At 48.6% G+C, this 23,869-nt stretch overlaps 1 protein-coding gene across 1 annotated transcript in view; it reads right to left on the bottom strand.

Moving 5' to 3' along the window:
* Positions 1 to 23,869, bottom strand: part of DENND2C (DENN domain containing 2C) — a 354,222-nt gene that overhangs the window by 151,632 nt on the left and 178,721 nt on the right. Inside the window, exon 6 of the mRNA XM_078644389.1 lies at positions 821 to 917. Within this exon, the coding sequence (XP_078500515.1) occupies positions 821 to 917 (97 nt within the window). The remainder of the gene's footprint in view (positions 1 to 820; positions 918 to 23,869) is intronic.

Genomic DNA, 23,869 nt, shown 5'->3' with positions numbered 1-23,869 from the left:
TATTTTTGATGTCGATATTCTGCCTCCGATATTTTTGATGTCGATATTTCCAACGTCGATATTCTGTCGGTGATTCCTTGGGTACATCCTCAACCTCAAACCGGAGGACTCAGGATGAAGGGGGGCCTGCTGGGGGCCCCCAAAGTCAGTTTCCGACAGCCTTTTTGTGTCAAACAGACCGAGTCGGAAAGGCTGTTGGAATCCAACATAGTAATCGGTTGGTCAGAAACGCTGTCTGTTGAGCTGTACCTATCAGCTCCGACCGACTCAGATTCTCCAAATGCCGGTCGGAACCGATTTGCAATGACCGAACAGTTCCCCTTTTGATTCAGAGCATCATAATTGGTTGGTCGGAATTGTTTCTGACCGAGTCGGGCGGATGGGTTCCGACATGGTCTAGGGGAATCTGACTGTCAGTCGGAGGCTTTCCGACCGACATGATAATCAGGCACTATATAATTCTATTTACTTAAAATAGAGAGAATAATAACACATTCTCGTCAAAATAATTATTTCATTATGATCCGAAGAACCCTTTTTGATTATCTACATTAAGCCTTTTGTTGGACATATATAGAGAGTGAATGGATGGATAAAAAGACAGCAACAGAAGAATGGAATGGGACCTGGGTGGTATGAACATTTTTGCCAGGACTGGTTTTGGTTCCCAGGTGACCCTGGCCATATCTTGTTTACAAGCTATATATCAAATGCACGTCTGGTCAAGATATACTATGTCAAACCTAACATCATAATATTGCTAATAAAGTATGATAATGAACTTTTTTACTACTTATGTAAACATAAATGATTTCAATACCTTTTGGTGAAATGATATCCTGTCCAGTGTATGAGTGCAATTTTACTCTCTTCTTCCCTCTTTTGGAATCAAAAATGTCCTGTATTCTCAATACAAGCTGAAATTAAATGAGAAAACACGAGTTAGAAAATGTCATGTCCATCCTGTGATTATAATACAATGGGAAGAGGCATTGCCAAAGCCAATAGATCAGGTCATGATGGCTATTTTTATTTTATTTTTTATGGCAAGCTTATGACATATGCAACAAAAATGACAAAAATGAAAAAAAAGAAAAAAGGGAAAGCATGCCACCTCACCATGATGGCAATATGCTTGCCACAAAATAATTTAAATGAATTAAGCATAGCATATAACTTGAAAAGTACAGTTAGTACTTCTTAGCAGGCAGGTATATTTAGAACAAGTATTGAAACCCTCATTTGTTTTTATCTACTTCTTATTAGAACAAAAAAAAGGTACATTTGGCATTAAATTACTGTAAGAAATTGGGTTACTGCTTGGCTTGGGGGGTGAAACCCTACTCAAGCAGCAACCACAATTTCTGTCAAGGTAAAGTCACAAAAGACCCCCAAATTAATCTGTGCTTGACTCTCTGAACCCTCTAGTAGCTTGACACAACAGCATAAAGTGAAAACACAAGGAAAATCCCACAACAATTTAACAAGATAGAGTAAAATGTAAAATTATTTGAGACTAAATTCAGAAAAATCCAATCAGCTGAAGCATTCATATGCAATTTTAAAGATTTAAGAGAAAACAGCGCTCAGAAGCACAAAGTGCCAACTGGGGTTAGCTGGTCGTGCTGGACCGGGACAAAGTCACAACTTCAGGCCGATGCAATGGAGTGTGGGGCGAATATAAGGACTAGAGGGCCTATTGTCCGTCCGCCACCCCGAGGTGGAGGGACCGTCCGCAGGGGCAGCGGCGGTCCCTCCAGTGCAATTCGGATGTGACCGCCACCCTGGCGGTCCCATCCTGTATCTTTACTCTTGCGGCGGGTGCTGCTTGAAGCAGCACCCGCCGCAAGGTTAAAAATGCATTTTTAACATTTACATGCACAAAGCGGCAGGCACCACGCGGTGCCTGACGCTTTATGCATGTAAATGCTGGGGGGTACCGTAGGTACCCCCCATGTGCACCCCCCACCCCTCGACACCCTGGGGGCCCGCAACGGGCCCCCAAACGCCAAAGACCACATGCTTTTCCACGGCAGAAAACCTGCCGTGGAAAAGCATGTTTCCCCATGCATCCTAATATGGCTGGCGGTGTCTGATAGACACCGCCACCATATTAGAGCTTTTCCGCCGCGGGACCGCGGCGGAACAGCGGCGGACGGTCTCCCCGTCCGCAGATGACCCCCCTGCCATCCTAATCTGGCAGGGGGGTCTTTTCTCTCACCCCGGCGGTGAATCCGCATCCTCCGGGCCGGCGGTGGCTTCCGCCGGCCCGGAGGATGCGGATTCACCGCAATCCTAATCGGGCCCTAGGTTAGGCCTGCAGGACAAAGTACCTTAAATCTAGATTGCAGACCGTTGCGAGGTTCTGCACTGAAGATGCATCACGCAGCGGTAGCAGCAAGGTCCTGCTTTGATGATGTGTCATGCATTATGCAGAGATGGTTTCATTGGAGCTGCGGAGCTGCAAAGCGAGGTCGTGTGTCGAGGATGTGTTGCACAGCAGCGATTCTGAGAAGCTGCGGCACTGCGATGTGAGGTCCTGTGTTGAAGATGCATCAAGGATGTGGTTCTGAGGAGCTGCAGAGATCAGTGATTGGGGATGCATCTCGCTGCCACGGTTCCGATGCAAGGCTGCGAGTATCATGCGTCACCGGTTCTGCCTGAGGCTCTGATCAGGAGGTCAGCCAAAAAGCCCTTGGAGTCCCTCTGGTGGTCCTGGGTTCAAGATGCAGGTCCAGTCATTCTCACTCAGGTAGCAGGACAGCTGTGTAGCAGTCCTTCTTCCAGAGCCGCACTGTAATCCTCTGGAGTTTTCCACAGGTCCAGAGGTGTAATGAACAGCTGGATCCGAGGGTTCACTATATATACCTGGTGTCATCTTTGAAGTAGTCGAGGGTTCTAGAGGTTTCCACCCCCAGAGGTGTTTGGAATTTCCTGCCTCCCTGCCCCGGCCTCAGCGTGTCTGGCAGCACAAAATACTTGAGTCAAACCCTTTATGAATGTGCTCAGGCAGAGCCTTTGTGAAGTGCAAGTGTGGTAGGTGACAGCTCCTCACCCTCATCAAGTCAGAGATGGCTCATCCTGCCAAAATATATTCCTCCCTTTGGCTTACCGCCTGGGAGTTCTACAAAAGGGCCAACTGCCAGATATACCTAGTCATGTTACCCAGGATACAGGCTGCAGGCACCACATGGTTGGGACAAGAAAATGCCAAATTTCTAAAAGTGGTTCAAAAGGGGGTGGTGATGGACGGAGCATCTGAATCAATCAAACACTCACACCCAGTCAAAAGATCTGGGTTTGATCCATCACCGTTCTTTAGCCCACTCTGCCACCCCAGTTCAGACATGGCTATATGCAAATCAGTCTGACCCTGTGCCTCATGGGAACAGTCCAGCCCAAACTGCCAAGCCATGTCTTTCCTGGACCGGGAACAAGCTTCCGAGGACCGGTTTCTGGCATTACAGCCGTCTTCAGCCCGGCTTGCTTGAATCCAGTGGCAAAGTGAGCAAGGGACTCACGTCTGAGCATACCCTGCCACACTTATGGCAGCCAAAGCGGTACAAAAGGGCCACTGGATTCAAGCAAGCCGGGTTGAAGACGGCTGTAATGCCAGACACCGGTCCTCGGAAGCTTGTTTCCGGTAACCCAAGTTTATCCTATGAGAGAGGTAGGTCTTGCAGTAAGGAGAAACAAATGTAAGAGTTTTTCACGAGCATGACATGTAAAAGTTAAAAGTACATGTCCTCATTTTTAAATACACTGCACCCTTCCCTATGGCCTATTTAAGGCCTACCCTAGGGGTGATATATAAATTAAAAAGCAAGGTTTAGGCCTGATAAAACATTTATTTTGCCAGGTCAAAATAGCACACACTGGCTGCAATGGCGGGACTAAGACGTGTTTAAAAGGCAACGTAAGTGAGTGACACAATGAGCGCCACAGGCCCCCTAGTAGCATTTAATTTGCAGGTCCTGGGAACATGTAGTACCACTTTACTAGAGACTTACAAGTAAACGAATGTGTCAATTGGGTTAAAGCCAATTTCATCATATTTAAAGGAGAGAGCACCAACACTCTAGCACTGGATACCAGTAGTTAGTTGTGCAGATTCCTAAAAGCCAACAAAAACAGGCTCAGAAAACAGGAGGGTGAAGGCAATATGTTTGGGGCTGAACTTACAGAGAGGGCCAAGTCCAACATGACCCTCTTCCATCCAAAAGCCAGTGTAGTCTAATCAATACCTTGCTGGGCTTTCCTTCTTTGGCAATAAAACGTGGGAGAAGGACATATTATATACGTACAGTTGTACGTCCTTCTGAACTCAGTTGGATCCCTCTGTCTACACTCTCCTGAGCCGCTAAACTGACCTTTGGGGAATCCTTTTCCTCACTTGTGGGCCCCATCTGTGTCGTTCCTAACCTTATCATGCTCACAGATGCATCCCAGGAGGCAAGTCATCTACCACCATAGCCAACAAAGTTATGTGGACCATTCACCCCCTTGGATCAGACCTCTGTTCCCAACTCAAGGAAAGTTCTGCCCCTAGGAACAGCAACCAACAGAGGCCACTGACAGCTGTAAGTGTCAAGAGCCACGCCCCAGCCATTCAGGGTTCTCTGACCTTTGATGTTTCTCAAAGTGGGGAGGTGGGGAGACGGCAACAACTCCGGGTGTTAGGCACCCTACTTCCACTCTTTTTCTCACCAGTCCAGGAGAGGTATCCTGAGACTGGCTTTCCAGCTCAGAGACTCCACCCTGAGACTGACCAGGAGTCAGAGGTAAGTTGTTTTACCCCCTGCCCCTCCATCTGGGATCTAGCACCCTCTGCTTGTAATTGATACTGCAAAAAACTGAACTGTCAAGCAGCAGCGGCTCCTCCATTAAGGCGGAGGAGCGTTGCCCCCTGCTCCCTGAGTGGTGCAAAAATGAAAAATAAAATGATAATAACACATTATTATCATTTTTTTTTGTATTGAGCTAGTTTAGGGTGGGGTGGGGCTGGGCTACCATCACGGAGCAGGGAGGAGGAGTGGTGGGCACCATAAATGTACATGATGGTTTGGCCGGACGTCTTAGGACAGCCATATCGACATGCGCAGTTTGCATTTCTCCACCCGGGTATTTTACACAGCTGGGTGGAGAAAAGTCCTAGGCTCCCAGGCACTGTATGAGCGGAAAACCAGGCCGCTCAGTGCAATCACAATGCTGAAGTCATGCTGGTAATACTATTACCAGCATGACAGCAGCGTACTGATTGGCTTATGGGGAATCTGGGAGCCTGTGTGCTGCCGGGAGTTGACAGGAACAGAGGAGGACGGAGGTAATAATAATAATAATAATAATAATCTTTATTGCATGATTAATTAAAATCTTTGCAATTTCTCAGTAAAACAAGAAGGAAGAAGTAGTATAAATATAATGATTTTGCAAGCAATTAAAAACACTTTTGGAGAAATTAAAAAAAAAAAAAGAAAAGAGAAAAGAAAAAGAAAAAGAAAAGAAAAGAAGCCATGCAGCTAATACAATGCTGTCCATTAATAGAAAAGGTCCTTTGCAATCAGTAGTGACTTTAGTTATCTGAAGAAAATGGTCTTAGAATGCGAAAACAAGTCACAATAGTTCAAGTTTAGTTAGTGGCCTCTGGATTTAGGGCCATGTTGGCTATTTTCATAAAGCGCACTAGCCTGCTGGCTAATTGAATATCTTCTCCCTTGAAGCTCATCAGCAGAGCTTGTCTGCAAGTGCGCACAAGTCTTTGATTCCAAAGCTGTGTTAGTAGGTTTTTTCGGGCACTATCTAGAGCTTTACAGCTACACAGCAGGTGCAGGACGTCCTCCTTTGCGTTATCACAGAGCCTACACTTGGAGTTACAGTCCAATCGCGTCCAAGGGGGGAGATGTACTTTGGATGGTATTACCCCCATCCTCAACCGTAAAAAGTCTTCCTTCGCTTTCCTTGAAAAGCCGGTGCTGAGATATGGCTGTGGTGAGGCGCTGATGTAGCCTTGAATTACAAACCACCCATGGGACCTCTTGGTTAGTGCTGCTTTGTCCTCTTCCAACGAGATTGTTTTAACAGATTTGTTGACAAGGCGCTTGAAGCAATTGTGTGTGCAACTCGAGACCCAAAGATCTTTTAGCACAAGGGAGTTAATGGCTGCTTGGAGGTACACCATTGCGGGGGAGTCCTTGTTTGTTTCCATCTCTTTCCAGAGATGAGCATTCAGGGAGTCTATTTCAGCGTTCTTTACTTTGTACCAGCATTTTACGTAAGCGCCTTTATGTGCAATTTGCTGCTTCTGTAGGCCAAACTCGAGCCTTAGCTGTGCTGGGGAGGTGTATGGAGGGAGCGTGAATAGTATTCGCAATGTTTTGCTGACCACGTTGTCTAAGATAATCTCGTCCTTCCCTCTCATACATTCACTACCATATGTTATTGACGGCAGCAATTTCGCACGAAATAAGTCTAGCAAGGGGGTTAAGTTTGGGCCCGTTATTTTGTTTTTGATGCTTTTTAATGCAATGGCCAGTGAAATCCCTCTGTTCCTTATTGCTGTTTCTTGTCGCTTGAAGGAGCCATTTGAATCAAAAATTATGCCCAAATACTTGTATTCTTGAACTATTTCCATTTTGTTGTCCTGAAGAGACCATTGAAATACTTGCTTTTTTGATTTTTGGTTTAGGACCATCACCTTCGATTTTTCCGTGTTTACACATAGCCCGTTCTTTCCGGCAAATTTGCTTGTGGTGTTGATGAGGTGTTGCAAGCCTACTGGTGTTTGACTGATTAGTATCAGGTCGTCTGCATATAGCAGGTTGGACAGCGTAAAACTCCCTAGCTTTGGGGCATGGTGGTTGCAGTTATCCAGATCTTTGGAGAGGTCGGACATAAAAAGGTTGAGCAGGGTCGGTGCGAGAACGCACCCCTGTTTCAGCCCTTTAGTAGTTGGAATTTCTTTGGACAGACAGTTGCCGGCCCCCAGTTTTACTTGGATCCATGTATCTGTGTGTAGCAACATCAGTAGTTTCAGCAATTTGTGGTCCACTCCCCACCTTGAGAGTTTTGCCCATAGTTTTCCTCTGTCAACGCTGTCAAATGCAGCTGAAAAGTCGATGTAACACACATATAGTGGCTTTTTCTGTTTGATGGTAGCATCTGTCAACAAGGAAAGGGCTAAGATATTTGTCGTGGTGCCCAGATTTTTTTGAAAGCCAGTCTGATTGATGGGGATCAGTTTTTTGCGTGACGCCCATGCTGTTAGTTCTTCCAAGAGAAGCCCCGAGAAGTATTTAGCGTCTATATCTATAAGGGCTATGAGCCTATAATTCTTTGCCTCGTTCTTGTTGCCCTTTTTGTAGATTGGGGCAATTATTGAACCCCTCCAGGAGGATGGGAGTTGTTCGGTCCTCCAGGTTTCCACAAAAAGGGGGAGCAATTGTTCAGCCCAGTAAGTTGGATCTTGCTTATAGAGGATGGGAGGAATTCCATTTGGACCTGGAGCTCCCTCCTTCCGACCTTTCGCGATTCGACCCTTTAACTGGGCGATTGAGCCTGGGAAGTTAGACTCTTCGACTAGAGGCTTTGGAGCCATCAGGTTTGCTTGACAGAATTTTGGGCTTTGTTGGTTTTTGCATTGGCCTTCGTCATTGAAGTGTTTAAAGAGAGAATCTGCCCATGTGTCCTCAGTGATGTTGGAGTTCACGCCGCGGGCGTTCGGATTCTCTATTATATTGATAGTTTTCCAGAATCTTGCGCTGTTGTTTTTTGAATCATACAGCAGTTTGGCCCAAGTTTGTTCAGTGGACTCCTGCTTGATTCGCCACAGGATTTTGTTCTTTTGACACTTTAATGATCTCAGGTTGGTCAATAGGTTGGTATCACTCCTAGCGTTCCGCAGCTCACGGAGTGTTCTATTTATGGCCGTTTTTATTGCCCTTAAATTAAGGAATAGAAGAGTCTGAGATTGTGTTTTTGAGTCACTACTGGTACGGGTAATTGTTTGTTGGCCTGTCCGTATGTCGTTTTCGAGAGAGAGAGAGATTGGACTTAACATTCAAACAGCCGAAGGTTTTCAAGAAGGTCTCCCAGGCAGTAATATGACCAACATTCGAGTCTGCAACACTTTCCCAGCACAGCTTCGCTTCTTTTGCTAGTCGCTCCGGGTCATTGATATTGCACTTAATTCTTTTACATTTTGTTGTGGTCAGTAACTTTGGGCCATTGGTGGGAAATGTTAGAGCTGTCCCTTGAGCCCTTAGTGTCAATTCTTGCGGGAGATGGTCACTGCAGTCGAGTGTGCCTATTTTGAAGGCTTGAACTAATGTAAACATTGAAAAAGATAGGAAGGTGTAGTAGATCGCCGAGCTGGCGGACGTGTTGTGAAAAGTTGCCGCTTGTGGTCTGTCCCCCGGCGATCGGCCATTTATCGAAATCAGGCCCAGGTTTGATAAATCTTCCATTAATCTTTTTGATAGATTTATCAAACTGCCCCATGGACACACTTCCAGTGTGGGAATCCCCCTGGTCAGCAGATGTTCTTCCATTGGCGGATTCTTACCAGTTGACTTCGAAAGGAACTTATTAAAGTCTCCTGAGACAATAAGGTTCGAGTTTTCCGCTCTGTTATTAATTTAGTCAATTCTGTCACCAGGTGTTTCGCCCCACTTTTTTGCCTTTTGGGTGCAGGTAGATGTTAACCAGGGTTAGTTCCTGCCTAATGGTTCCTGATGTTTTTATTTCCAGCTGGACTGCAATGATCCCGTTTTCTATCCCCCGAAGTGTTTTTATTGAGAAGTTCTTTTGCATTATTTATTGTTTGTATTGCAGAGGAGGACGGAGAAGAGGCAGTAGCCGGCAGGTAAGAAATCTGTTCTTTTTTCTCTCCCCTGTCCCACCACTTCTGATCCATAGCAGTTACCACTGCTGGTCAGGGCACACTGGGAGGCCACCCATCCCAGCTCTTTTGAAACTAGGGGCAACTCATTCCCCAGATTGCACTCTATGGGTATCTAGGGAATAACTACGACCTTGCTCTGGGTCACCTGCCTACCCCACTCCAGGATACCAGGGCCATGGGGTGAAAAATGTCCTGCCCTTGGACCTGAGCTACCTTAAACCCCTGGCCGGTGTACTGCTCTGGAGAAAATATCCTTTCACTACCATGGTCTGACTAGCCCAGGTGTCCATCAAAGAAATGACAGGGGTCCTGTTCACCTTCAAATGGTGGAAGTGATGACTTCCACCCTCAGGGATCATCAGCTCAACCTCCTGCCTATCTCCCAACTAAGAAGGATCATGGCAAATTCTATGACCTGCACCTGGGGGCTACTTCCCCCTAGTGCCACATTGGCCACTCCTGTAGATGTCCTAGCCGTGAGGTGTTTCCTAGGACAAACAGAGCCACCCTGATTGCTTCCTAACTGGAAGCACTCAAAGTAGGAGGTTGGGAATGGGGAACCCTGGGTCACCAACTACTAGAACCTCTTCTTTCCGTTTTTCAGAACGGGAATATGAACTCTTTCCTCTCCCCTTATTCTGGGAGTTGTCTGTGTCTTCCTTGACCACCCCTCACTCTGCTGGATGGGAACCTGAACCACCTATCTTGGAGTCGCTCCCCGATACCTTCTTATGGACCCTGGTGCTGATCCAGAGCTCCGCCTCCTTAGAAAGCTCTATGGGGCCAGTGAGCACAGTTCTGGAAAACAAAGACTGAACATGTGCTGTCTTGCCATCAAATTGTACAGCCCTTGGTAATCTCTCACTTCACTGCCCTTCCTCCAACTACCCAGTGACTTGCAAAAGGAATCAATACAATCCACTGTGGACTGATGGGCCAGCTTCTGGCTGTACCTGAACGTCTGTCATTACTTTTCTGGTGTAAGGCTATCCTTCCTAATAAGGGAGTCCTCCGTGAGTGGGTACCTCATCCTGTTCCCTTTCTTTAGGGCCAGAAGGGCATCCCTCCCTTCACTAGTTACCTGCGTCCAGAGACTGGAACCCCATTCCTTTTCAGGGGCCCTAAGCATCTCCAGAGCAACCGCGTAGGCTTCAAACCACTTATCGATGTCAACGCCAACAGCAGAGTTAGGCACCAGATACTTCAGAATGAGAATCCTCTTGTCTCCAGAGTGCACTGTGGTTATGCTGCCACCATTATTGCTGGGCTCCGCTTGTATAGTTTTGATATCCAGCTCTCTGACACTTACCTCATGGGCCATTCTACTTTGTTCCATTGCCAGGTTCTTTTTCTCCATGGCCAGCTAAGCCTGTCTCAGTCTCAGCCTCTCCCTGCTTCTAACTTGAGCTGGGCCAGTGTAGCTATCTCAGCCTTCCTGTCCTTTGGCTACTCTGGGTATGAGCTGTTGGAAAATATACTGTTCCGTGGCCTGGGAAGGGGAACACTCCTGTGGGCATGTTATCCACTCCTTCCGGGTGCTGCAACTCAAGCCCACCTCTTCCACTTGTTCCTCCACATCATCCTCCCCCTCCTGGTTGTCCTGTGCTGCTGCCAGTGATGGGTGAACTTCTGTCTAAGCCCTCAGAGTCTTCTGGAGCTCCAACTTTGAGGTTTTGCTTTAAGCTGGAATTCCCCACCCCTTACAGACCTCTTTGAGCTCTACCACAGTGTAGTTATCGAGAATGGCAAACTCAAACTCCATACTTGCAGGTGTAGTCACAGGCACAGACAGTCGGGTAGAATTAAGATGAATTTGGAAAACGCGAAAGATCCAATCAAGGAGATTTTAAACTAAACTCAAAATGGAATTAAATTATGTATCTGGAACTTTTAGTGCAACACAGAATCACTGTATTGTACTGCACAAACACAAGTCGTAATCTCACTGCTGAACATCTACGAAGGAAATGGGGTTACTGGTTGAGGGTGGATGAAACCCTACTCAAGCACCAACCATAATTTCTGACAGGGTGAAATCACAAGCAACCCCAAATTACCCAGTGCATATCCCTCTGGTAGTTTGGCACAAAAGCAATCAGACTTAACATAGAGGCAATGTGTAAAGCATTTGTATTTATACGGTACTTCAGCCAGTAATAAAGTGAAAAAAAAAACACAAGGAAAATCCCACACAAATATAGAAAAATATAGTAAAATAATGTCATTTATTTGATTATTTGAGAACAAAATTACAAAAATCCAATTAGTAGAACTGAAGATATGCAATTTTAAAGATTTAATAGAAAACAGTGCTTCGAAACACTAAGGAGTCGATTCCGATCCGGTAAAAAAAACATCCGTACAAATCGTATCCGGAGCCCTCTCCGTACGACTCGTACACACGCCGTACGACCCGACGAGTACGACCCGGACCGGGGCATCTGGACGCGATCCGTACGGTCCACGTCAGGTAAGGGCGATTCGTATGGAAAAGCCCACAATCACATACACACCGTACGGTGCGCATCCCCCATGATCGCAGGGGGTACGCCCCGTACACTCAGCGTACATGGGATACGGTGCGTACCCCCATGATCGCAGGGGTATGCACCGTACACCCAGCGTACATAGGGTACGGTGTGTACCCCTGCAATCATGGGGGGTATGCACCGTACCCCATGTATGCTGGCTATATGGGGCGTACCCCTGCGATCATGGGGGTATGCACCATACCCGGGGGGGCCGTTCCGTACCTGTTTCGGCACGAACTCTGCTTTTACGGCTGTTTTCAGCTCCCGTAAAAAAAGGGTCGTACGGTGCGTACCCGACACGTATCGTACTTGCTGGGTCGTATAAACCAGCCGCGAGCCGTACAGATGTCGCGTACAGCGGGTTTCAATGGAGACTCGTACGGGGATTCGAGTTGTACGGTCTCTGTACGATTCGTACGGAGTACGGCTCCTGGTACGAATCGTACTTCGACATACGGAGGCGGGACGTTGCAGGGTACGATTTGTATGGGAAAAATGCTCCGAACGGCTATTCGGAGCGGTTTTTCCCGAATCGAAATCGACCCCTTGGTGCCAACTGTGGTGATCTGGTCGTGCTGGATCGGGACAAAGTCACAAGTTTAGCCAACCGTAATGGAGCACAAGTCAGATACAGGGACCAGGTTAGGCCCACAGAATAAAGTACCTTAAATCTGGGTTACGGAGCGTTGCGGGGTCCTGCGTCGAGGATGTGTCTTTCAGAGATGGTTCCGAGGAGCTGCAGGGCTGCAGTTTGCGGCCCTGCATTTAGGATGCATCACACAGCAGCAGTTCTAAAGAGCTGCAGGGCTATGTTCCGAGGTCTTGTGTCGAGGATGAGTCACAAAACAGCAGTTCCAAGAAGCTACGGGGTCCTGTGCCAGGGGTACATCTCCATGTGGAGGTTCCAATGCGAGGCTGCGAGGTGATGTTTTGCACTGTGTCAGTTCAGCACAAGCGGCCTCAGTTAGGCTGGCAGAGCACCTAAAGGCCCCCTTCCAAGGTTGCAGGACTGGGGTGACACCATGTGGGGGCAAAACTCACAGCAGGAAGAGTCCAGGTACTGGATTCAAGGGGGTTGGATCCTTTTCAGTTCCTGAGGCTCTGATTAGGACCCTAGTCAACTAGCCCTTGGAGCCACTTTGATGGTCCTGAATTCAAGATTCAGGTCCAGTCCTTCTCACTCATGCAGAGCACTGGGGTAGCAGTCCTTCTTGCAGATCAGTACAGCAGTCCTTCTGAGTTTTCCACAGGTCCAGAGATGTACTGACCTGTTTATATCTGGTGACAGTTTTGAAGTAGAAGAAGGTTCAGGAAGTTTCCACCACTAGAGGTGTTTGGAATGTTCTGCCTCCCTGCCCTGGATGCAGCTTGTTTGAAGCAACAAACAAGCATTTACAATGCAATGGTCTCGGTATTCTTAAAGTTAGAGCTATTGACATTGTTGATGACATTATTTTTATTTATGTTTTTGTTTTTAAAACATAAATAAATGTCATTGTCATTTACAATGCCAATAGCTTAATCGCTCGCAAATGCGAGACCTATTGCATTTGCACCCACACAGAGCCACACACACAAAGCCACCCACACATACATACAAGCCACCCACACAGAGTCATTCACGTAGAGCCACCCACACAGAGCCACCCACATACACATAGAGCCACCCATACACACACACAGAGCCACCCACACATAGCGCCACCTACAAAAGAAGCTACCCACACAGAGCCACACACACAGACAGACAGAGCCACACACACACACAGACAGAGCCACACACACACAAACAGAGCCACACACGCACAGACAGACAGAGCCACACACACACAGACACACAGAGCCACACACAGACAGACAGAGCCACACACACACAGAGCCCAACACACAAAACCACACACAAAGCCCAACACACAGAGCCCCACACACAGACACACAGAGCCACACACAGAGCCACACACACAGAGCCACACACACACACACACACACACACAGAGCCACACACACAGACAGCCCCACAAACACACACACAGAGAGCCCCACACACACACACACACAGAGCTCCACACACACACACAGAGCTCCACACACACACACAGAGCTCCACACACGTACACACACACAAACACACACAGAGCCCCACACACACACACAGAGAGCCCCACACACACACACACACGGGGGCAAAGCCAGGTGTCGGTTCACTTTTATATGTTTGTCAGATCGCCCCCGCGGGCACCCGCTGCGGCATTCGGGTGCGGACCCAAACGGATAGTGGTGAACACACGCAGGCCCTATCCCTGCGTGTGTCCATGTGAATGCCTGAGCTCTGCACAGGGGCCGCCCACTCCACATCCACGAGAGGCCGACGGGCTTCCCGCTAGTGACTCGCCGGGATCACCGGACGACCAGCTGTTAAGCGTGCCGGCCCGCCCCCTGCCAACTCACTGCAACCGCTCGACACAGGACCATGTTGCATACACCACAGCCGCCATATCCCCTCCGGGCATTCTCCGATCTTCAGGGCGCCGCCATGTTGGATGTACGAGCTGGGTTACGTCCAGTGCTGCATTCGTCCCAACTGCGCGTTATTTTCGGCGCTGCTAGGCTATGCCGGATCGGGAGCCTTCAGTGGTCATTAGATCAAGGGAAACTGAAGGAAACACAGGCACCATATTGGAATAGGTGCCTACCGTTAGTCACTGAAATCTGCCCAAAAGTTGTAAAAACTGCCAAAATGTAGCACGATCCATTCCAAACGTTACCAACAGCGTCCTAGGAACCGGTACAGCGGATTCCTAGCAGCGCGATCAAGAAAACGGGCCTAGCTGGCTCGTGCAGGGCGTGACTGAACCAATAAAGTTATGCTGCTACAGCAAACCTAAACACACAGAAAACGACACCGAAAAATACAATTTTAAAAAAGAACTTACAGTCCTTGCACCGATGCAATCACCGTTAGCTAGAGTCTATGTAGCAGAAGAAAGAAAAAAAGGACAGGAAGTGGTGTGTTACGGTCCCCCCTGTATGGGATGGCTGGGTAAGGGAATATGGGTTGTAGTTTCGAGATAGCATCGTGCAGTTCCAGCTGTGAGGCGTAGCCTGACTCGAGGCAGGACAGCCAGGGGACGTCGGCAGGCAAGAGTGCTGAAGTGGGTGTCTTGTGGCAGGACAAACGACTTACCTCGGTAGAGGGAGTAGATCCAGTCGGAGCGGGCCGGCAAAGCAGTGGATGTTGCGAGAGAGTGGATGTCTTGTTAAGGACACTACTCGCCACTCTCCCCAGCCATGTGACTGCAGCGGCCGGCAACACACACAGGATTCCCTCATTTATCTACCCACCCAAGCAACACTAGATTTCGTTTCTCCGCTGCTCATTTTCGTTTCACTGGTCTATTGAGGACTTCTGGCTGTTTGGGAATCCCTTGTTAATGGTTGGTGCTAAAGGTATTAATGTTCATCGCAGACAGTTCAAACTACTTTGGTGTGTATGGCGTTTATTGATGTGTTGTATGTTCCGTCCTCATTATGCCTGTGTTGCTGTGCGTTGAGGGGTGATGTGTTGGGGGCACGCCATACACCAACCATCTTTTTCTGAGGCATTAGCAGGGTTGCCTCGGAGAAAGCCCCGTCATTTTCGGATTCAGGGGCGTGGTTTTCGTTCTCTCCTCTTCCCATTGGCTGGAATGTAAAATTCCAGCCAATGCTTGCTTTCATTTCTGCTTTATAACAGTGATGGCTCCAGTCCTTGATTTGAGCTGAGGGTGGTAGGTGGGGACCACAGGCACTTGTTTTGATGTGGCCATACTTATTTGTCCTACTCAAGTCATACGTTTCCCGACAGCAAGAGGGGGAAAAAAAACAGACAAAGGTAGAAAGGGGAGGCAGAGAGAGAAGGAAACCCCGTCATAAAGGGAGTACGCGGGAACCTGTAGGAGTGCGATAAAGGGGCAGGGAATCTTGGTAGTGAATTAGAGAGTCCTGGGGCGACTCACGCACTCTTGGAATTCTGCGCGCCGACCTCTAAAAATGCCGGATCAGGGCTTCTGAGCAGAACTTTGAGCATTGGTACTCATTACAAATCAAGCACTGGAAGGCTCTGGCGTTATTACCATGCCAGGCTGTGATGAAGACATTTGTGAGACTGACCAATTTAACAGAAACACATCCACAAGTTAAAATATTATAATAAACGCAAATAAAACCATACTTATCGGAAGCTTGACATGAGTAAAAAGACTTCTATGATAAATCTGCAGGGTGCTTAATTCAGCACTAAACGATTCAGAGAAAATAATGAAAAAGGAGAAACTAAGTTCATGGTCAGGTGGGAATTTAAGTTCTAAGGCAGGGATCAAATATTTCCTCCCAGTGAGGTGCTTGTCATTGAGAACGAAGAGGTGTATTCCAAATCATTACCCAGCGACATGAATCGACAAATAAAAATGGGTTGTAGTCTTTTTTCGCAAAAGTCCTTCACGGTTAAGGCATTGGCTGGAATGTAAAATTCCAGCCAATGGGAAGAGGAGAGAAAGAACCTAAAAAACACCCCCCCGAATCCGGGCTTGAACGGAGGGATGCCCCTCTCCTCCAATGGCTGGCCTCCGTTTAGGAAGCCAACCAATGGAGAAGAGGGGCGGGTTCAAGCCCCAGTCTAGGAGACATAAAGTCTTGGAGCAAGACTGCGCAAGCGCAGCCTTCGAGTCCGAGACCTAAAAACTAGTGTCAACCCCTTTGTCAGTATGCCCAGGCAGAAGATTTGTGATGTACAATTGTGCTGGGTGACAGCTCCTCCCCCTCATCAGGTCAGAGATGACCCATCACGCCAATACCTATTCCTCCCTTGTCTCACTGGCTGGGAGCATTACACGAAGATCAACTGCAAATTACACCAAGTAATGTGATACAGGCTGCAGGCACCAAATGATTGGGACAAGAATATGTCAACTTTCTTAAAGTGCCATTTTCAGAATTAGGACTTAAAATCCAGCTTAACCATTGAAGAGGATTTTAAATTTCAATTCGTTTAGACACTAAACTCGACATTCCAACTTGCTCCTAAATGAAAGTTGTGAGAAGTTGGCCTGATATGCAGTGCTCACTATTCTAGTGATCACTATGTATCAGTCCAAACAACCCTTATTGATGATTGGTTGTAAGTCAACCTTATAGACCAGCTATCCTAGTAGCATGGATACGAGCAGTCTAAGGCTAAGACTCTAGAGGGCGTGTTAAGCCAGCTGTTTTACCATCACATTACCCCTTGAGCACCAAGTGAAAGGACACCACACAAGTTGTTATGAAAATAAACAGATATTTATTTATAACAAGACTACCCTGAACTCTTTATGAGTCAGGGAGCTAAGCACACAACAAAACTCTTACGAAAATACTTTAAGTCGCACAATTTACACAAATGCCCGAGGGGCACGAAAAACCATATATTACAAAAGTGGAATGCGAATTACTAGCAGGTAAGTAACTATTCTCATAGACTTTAGAAACGCTAGTCCTACAATGGACTAACACTTAGATTAGTTGCAGGAGGCCTGTGGACGTCGTGTGCAGAGTGGGAACTCTCACGCGTAAGGCGGGAAAAAGTCTATGGAAGCTAGTAAAGACAAAGTTACTGTTCTCGGGCGAACCCGACTAGGTGGGTCGAAAACGGGAGTGGATCCAAACACTTAGGGTGTTGGACTATGCTGGAGCACCGGAGTACTCAGGTTACCTAGCCCAGGGGCTGCGGCTGCATAGGGTTGAAGTTGCGTCGGAAACCCACGTTGAAGATCCAGGAGCCTGAAGAAAGAGTTGCTGGCAGGCGGCCAGTGAAGAAAGTTCGTGGTGATCCAAGCCTGGATCAGGGAAGAAGAAAACCTGAAAGCAGAGGGGACCAAGTTCTGAATCACTAGCCAGTGGTTAAGTGGGCACCAGGATGGCACCGGGCGAAGTCACCGCAGTCAGGTGAGTGGGCGCTGCTGGGCTCTGCAGTCTCTCGGACCAGGAGGCGTTGTCGGCGACCAGGATGGAGGTGCGAGCTGTCCCACGAAGGTTCTTGCTGTCGACGTCACTGGACCCAGGATTGGGGCAACAAGTCTTGGCAAATGCAAGGCCCACGCGGTGGACCTAAAATGGCGTCTTGAGTGGACCAGGAGGGTCCAGGGTACTCCTCTTTTGGAGGGGAGCACGGACTAGTCTGGAGCAACCAGACCAGCAGTGTTAGTTGTCGTGGAGCGTCGTGAGGGGGCCACTAGCCAACGGGCAAGCGACTTGGACAACGCAGTGAGCAGCAAAAAGCAGAAGGGCCCCACGCCGATCTCGTGGATGCAGGGGGGCTGGACTTCGGTGCTGGAGCTGCTCAGGGTCGGGGCTTCTCTTACCCCAAAGCACTCGGTCGAGGGTCACTCGGTGGTCGTGCTGGACAAGCGTCGTGCAGTTCTGAAGATGGCCGGTCCCTCGAGGTCTCGTCACACCCACGGATCACAGCTGGGCTGATGATGTAGGTTGAGGTCAGAGGTGCCAGGGAAGCCGGTTCTCGTCGTGCTGGAGCAGTCTTGATCCGAAGGAGAGACTGGCAACAAACCGCGATGCTTGGTTGGTGCCTGCTGCTGCAGGGTGACTACTCCTTAGTCACAAGGGAGAATCTTGGGAAGAAGTCTTGAGTTCCTTTCGTGGAAAGTTGGTTCAGGATTCAAAGATGATCTGATTTGGAAGGGGGCCAGTTCCTACCTTTATCCTGCAAAAAGGGGCTGGCACGCGACTAAGTCCTGCCCTATGGGTGGGACTAGGAGGGGGGTGGCTACACCCCTCTCCTTTGGCGGGCTTTCCCCAGGCCAGGGGCTGGAGTGCCCCTGGAACTGGTTTCAGCCGGCCTATGCACAGTGAGCACCGGGGTGCCACTTGCAGTCACCTTCCTCTAAAGCCCTGCCTACCTAGGATACACAAAATCCTGTCTGGGACGGTGCTGGCACCGCCCCTGACAGGAAACCCTTTGTCCTTGCCTCCTGCTCTGGGAGGACTCCCAGCAGCAGGAGGGCAGACTTGTGTCTCGGTGGCAGCATCCATTTTGTGGAGCTTAAGGCTATGTCTGACTTTAACCGGGGTTACAGGTTACATACATGTCGTGTCCCTCTAGAAGGGTGGAATGCTAACCCCGTCGCCAGAATTGGCGAGGGGTTAGTATTCCAATTCGTATGACACCTTACTCGACATGTTTTGATAAAGCGATACCAGAGTTGGCATATAACCGCGAGGATTATAATGCACTTAAGAGTATATGGTATGCGATATCATGGAAACGGCTAAGGGATGGATCCCGAAAGCCGCAGACAGGCTCAGCTCATGCCAGAGCACCATCTCACACGATTCCAAGCACTCTGCCTTCAGGATTGTTAAGGCCTGCCATAGGAGTGACTGATAGGAGATCTGTGTGTCCATTTAGGTTTAGATATAGGGATACTATATCTAAAGCAAAGGGTGAGTACACCACCTTGCCCCCAGCTGTCAAGCAGCCAGTTGTGTCTGTTTGGTTAGTCAGTCCAGGGGTGGCATAATACATGCTGCAGCCCCTGGAAGACTTCTGGGTACACCTCAGCCCTGGGTACAGGGACTTGGAAAGGGCCCAGTGCCAATTCAGTACCTGGGTACAATTTGGAATAGAGAGAACAGCTAGGCTGTGGGTCTGATTAGCAGGCCCACAGCCAGGGAAAGTCGTAAACCAGTGAAGCAAAAAGCAAAAATCTGGGTGATCATAGGATTGCAGACCCTACTCTCCTACATGACCCCCCCCCAAACTTTGGGACAATAAACTAACCTTGACCAGGTGAGTCTTCTTGCTCTAAGTGGAAATACCTGGAGAGCCCATCAGCATTGCCATGATCAGTACCAGGTCTGTGCTCCACTGTAAAATCCATCCCCTGTAGGGAAATGGACCACCTAAGTAGTTTGGGGTTTTCGCCCTTCATCTGACTTAGCCATAAGAGGGGCTTATGGTCGGTCTGAACTGTGAAGTGAGTTCCAAACAAGTAGGACCTCAACTTCTTCAGGGCCCATACCACAGCAAAGGCCTCCCTCTCAATAGCTGACCAATTTTTCTCTCTGGGGGTCAGCCTTCTGCTAATGAAAGCAATTGGCTGGTCGTTGCCATCAAAATTCAGCTGAGATAGAACAGCTCCCACACCCAACTCAGAAGCATCTGTTTGGACAATGAATGGTTTGGAGAAGTCTGGACTCTTTAGGATAGGTGCTGTGCACATGGCCTGCTTTAGGTCATCGAATGCTTTCTGACAGCTTGCTGTCCACTGAACTTTCTTTGGCATCTTCTTGCTTGTCAGATCATTAAGAGGGGTCACTATGGACCCATAATTTCTGACAAATTTCCTATAGTACCCAGTCAGGCCCAAGAAAGCTCGAACCTGAGTCTGGGTGATTGGAGGAGCCCAGTCCTTGATGGCCTGTATCTTACTCTCCAATGGCTGAACCTGGCCTCCACCTACAAGATGGCCCAAGTATACAACCTGTGTCTGCCCTATCTGGCACTTAGTGGCCTTGATAGTGAGGCCTGCCTTTTGCAGGGCCTCTAACACTTTCCTCAGGTGGACCAGGTGATCCTCCCAGGTGGAGCTAAAGACAGCAATATCGTCCAGATATGCTGCACAGAAGTCATCCATCCCAGTGAGAACTTGATTCACCAACCTTTGGAAGGTGGCAGGGGCATTCTTCAACCCAAAGGGCATTACCACAAACTGATAATGACCACCAGGGGTAGAAAATGCTGTCTTGGGCCTGGCTTCCTCAGCTAACCTGATTTGCCAGTACCCAGCTGTCAGGTCAAATGTGCTTAAGTAGTTGGCAGAAGCCAATCTATCTATAAGTTCATCTGCCCTTGGTATTGGGTGGGCATCAGTCTTAGTGACTGCATTGAGGCCTCTGTAGTCTACGCAAAACCTAATCTCTCTCTTACCACCCTGGGTGTGAGGTTTTGGCACTAGAACTACTGGGCTAGCCCAAGGGCTATCTGAGGGCTCAATGACTCCCAACTCCAACATTTTCTGCACTTCTGTTTTGATGCAGTCTCTGACATGATCAGGCTGTCTGTAGATTTTACTCTTGACAGGCAGACTGTCTCCAGTGTCAACCTCATGGGTACACCAATCAGTTTGGCTGGGTGTCAGAGAGAACATATGTCTGAAGGATTGCAGAACTTGCCTGCAATCCTGTTGCTGATGTTCAGAGAGGCTGCCACAAAAGACGACACCATCTACTGATCCATCATCAGGATTCTGAGTGAGCAGGTCTGGGAGAGGGTCACTCTCTTCCTCCTGTCCCTCATCTGTGGCCATGAGCAAGCTCATGTCCTTCCTGTCGACATATGCCTTGAGCCTGTTCACATGGAGCACCCTGAGGGGGCTCCTGGGGGTTCCAAGGTCCACCAGGTAGGTAACCTCTCCCTTTTGCTCAATGATGGTGTGGGGCCCAGACCATTTGTCTTTGAGGGCTGCTGGGGCCACTGGCTCCAGTACCCACACCTTCTGTCCAGGCTGGTATACAGTCAGGACAGCCTTTTGGTCATGCCAAGCTTTTTGGAGTTCTTGGCTGGCCTCTAGGTTTTTGGATGCCTTCTCCATGTATTCAGCCATCCTGGAGCGGAGACCAAGTACATAGTCCACTATGTTGGTTGCAGGCTTTTTGAGAGGTCTCTCCCATCCTTCCTTCACCAAACACAGGGGTCCTCTTACAGGATGCCCATACAGAAGTTCAAAAGGGCTGTAGCCAACCCCCTTCTGTGGGACCTCTCTGTAAGCAAACAAGAGGCAGGGGATCAGGACATCCCATCTTCTCCTAAGAGTTTCAGGTAGTCCATGAATCATCCCTTTGAGGGTCCTGTTGAATCTCTCAACAAGCCCATTGCACTGTGGATGATAGGGTGTGGTGAACTTGTAGTTCACACCACACTCCTTCCACATTGCAGTCAGATACCCTGACATGAAGTTTGCACCTCTGTCAGAAACAACCTCCTTAGGGACGCCCACTCTGGAGAACACTCCAACTAGGGCTCTTGCCACTACAGGTGCTGTAGTGGTCCTAAGTGGAATAGCCTCAGGATACCTGGTGGCATGGTCCACCACCACCAGTATAAACTTGTGCCCTGATGCTGTCTGGGGTTCCATTGGACCAACAATGTCAATCCCCACTCTTTCAAAGGGAACCCCCACCACAGGTAGTGGTATGAGGGGGGCCTTTGTTGTGCCACCTGACTTACCACTGGCTTGGCAGGTGACACAGGAGCGACAAAACTCCTTGGTATTCTCATTCATGTGGGGCCAGTGAAAGTGTGAGACAAGCCTGTCCCACGTCTTTGTCTGACCTAAATTACCTGCAAGGGGAATCTCATGGGCCAAGGTGAGAAGGAAACCTCTCAGAGACAAGGGGATGACCAGCCTCCTGGTTGCACCAGGCTTGTGGTCTCTTGACTCAGAGTACAGGAGTCCATCTTCCCAGTATACCCTGTGGGCACCTGTGGCATTCCCTGCAGCCTCAGCAGCAGCCTGCTGTCTGAGGGGTTCAAGGGAAGGGCAGTCTAACTGAGCCTTCCCCAGGTCTTCTCTGGAGGGTCCCCCTGAGCCCAGAAACTCAACTTGATCAAGTTCAAGCTCTTTAGGCTCAGTTTCCCTCAGCTCTCTCAGATCAGCCTCCTCAGAGACTTGATCCTCAACCTGGGGCAAGGGGGAAGGCAAAGCCTTACCCTTACTGCTCTTCTTCTTGGAAGGTGTCTGGTCCTTTCTTCCAGGATCCAGCACCTGTTCAGTGGGGCATCTTCTGGCCTGTGACCTAGTCACAGCAAGCACATGTGCTGGCAAGCCTAACATTTCCATGTGAGTCCTCTGCTCCACTTCTGACCAAAGGGATGACTCCAAAGCATTGCCCAACAAACAATCCACTGGGAGGTCTGAAATAACCACAACTTTCTTTTGGCCACTTACCCCTCCCCAGGAGAAAGCAACAATCGCCATACTATGACTGGTAGTGACATTGCTGGCATTGGTCACCAGGAAATCTGTACCTGGCATGATCTGTCCAGGGTCCACAAAGTTAGGTGTCACAATGGTGACACTGGCACAAGTGTCCCTATAGGCCTGAGCCATTTTGCCATTAATCAAAGGTGTCTGCCTGTATTTGCCCAAAGTATTGGGACTTACATCAGGGGACATATCCATATCCCCTGTACAGACAAGGACAGCCTGAGTGAGTGTGCCAACTAAGTTGTCAGACCCCTCAGTTCCCAAGGTTAACCCAACTAATGCCTTGGGAGGTGCACTACCACTACTGACTGTACTAGGGGGTGCAGTTGCCTTAGGGGCTGTAGTGGTAGAGGTTTGCCCTCCTCTTTTGGTGCACTCACTAAACCAGTGAGACTTACTCTTACAGTACTGGCACCACCTTTTTGACTGGCCTTCTTGAGTCTTCTTTTTCTGCTGTGAAGCCTGACCCCCACCCTCTTTGGTTTGTTGGGGACCTGTTGAAGACTTCTGGTCATTTTGTTCATTCTTAGTGTTACCCTTCTGGTCTGCTTTCTTCTGACCACCCTGGTTCTGGTTCTGGTTCTGGTTCTGCTTGATCCTTGTTCTGACCCATTTGTCTGCCTTCTTTCCCAATTCTTGGGGAGAGGTCAGATCTGAATCAACAAGGTGCTGGTGCAACAACTGGTTCTGACAATTATTTAAAATTTGTTCTCTCATCATCAGATTATACAATCCTGTGTAATCAGTAACATTGCTACCCAGCAACCAGCCCTCCAAAGCCTTAGTGGCACTATCCACAAAGTCAGACCAGTCCTGAGACTGAGTTTTCTGGGTGTCTCTGAACAGCAACCTGTACTGCTCAGTGGTTAAACCAAACCCATCAACCAGTGTATTCTTCAGGACCTGGTGATTGTTAGCATCCTCCACCCTTGTAGTGAGGAGCTTATCTCTACCTTTACCATCAAAAGAGAGCCACAGTATAGCTGCCCACTGACTCTGGGGAATGCACTGCACAGTGCAGGCCCTCTCCAGAGCAGCCATCCATTTCTGGATGTCATCCCCTTGCTTAAAGGGGGGCACTATTTTTGTCAGGTGTTTAGTATCTAAACCCTTCTCTCTATCTCTTGGGAGATTGCTGCCACCAGTGGGAGCTAACCCACTCATCTGCTGCTCTCTAGCAAAGGCAAGCTTTTCTTTGGCCAGGGCAAGTTCTTCCCTTTCAATCCTCAGAGTAGCCTGTCTCATCCTAGCTTCATGCTCCATTCTCTGAGGGGAAGTCAATCTCCTCTGGGGAGAGTTCCTTCTCCTCTGAGAAGAGGCATTAGAGTGCAGAGACCTATTGGAGTCCCTAGAAAGAGATCTATCTCTCCTAACTCCAAGGTTAGGCCTACTTAGGGTCAGTACTGGGGGTCCCCCAGATC

Source organism: Lissotriton helveticus, chromosome 5_1 (assembly GCF_964261635.1).
Source record: "Lissotriton helveticus chromosome 5_1, aLisHel1.1, whole genome shotgun sequence".
Lineage (NCBI taxonomy): Eukaryota > Metazoa > Chordata > Amphibia > Caudata > Salamandridae > Lissotriton > Lissotriton helveticus.
The sequence above is the reverse complement of the archived record's forward strand: the minus strand, read 5'-3'. Positions and strand labels throughout refer to the sequence as shown.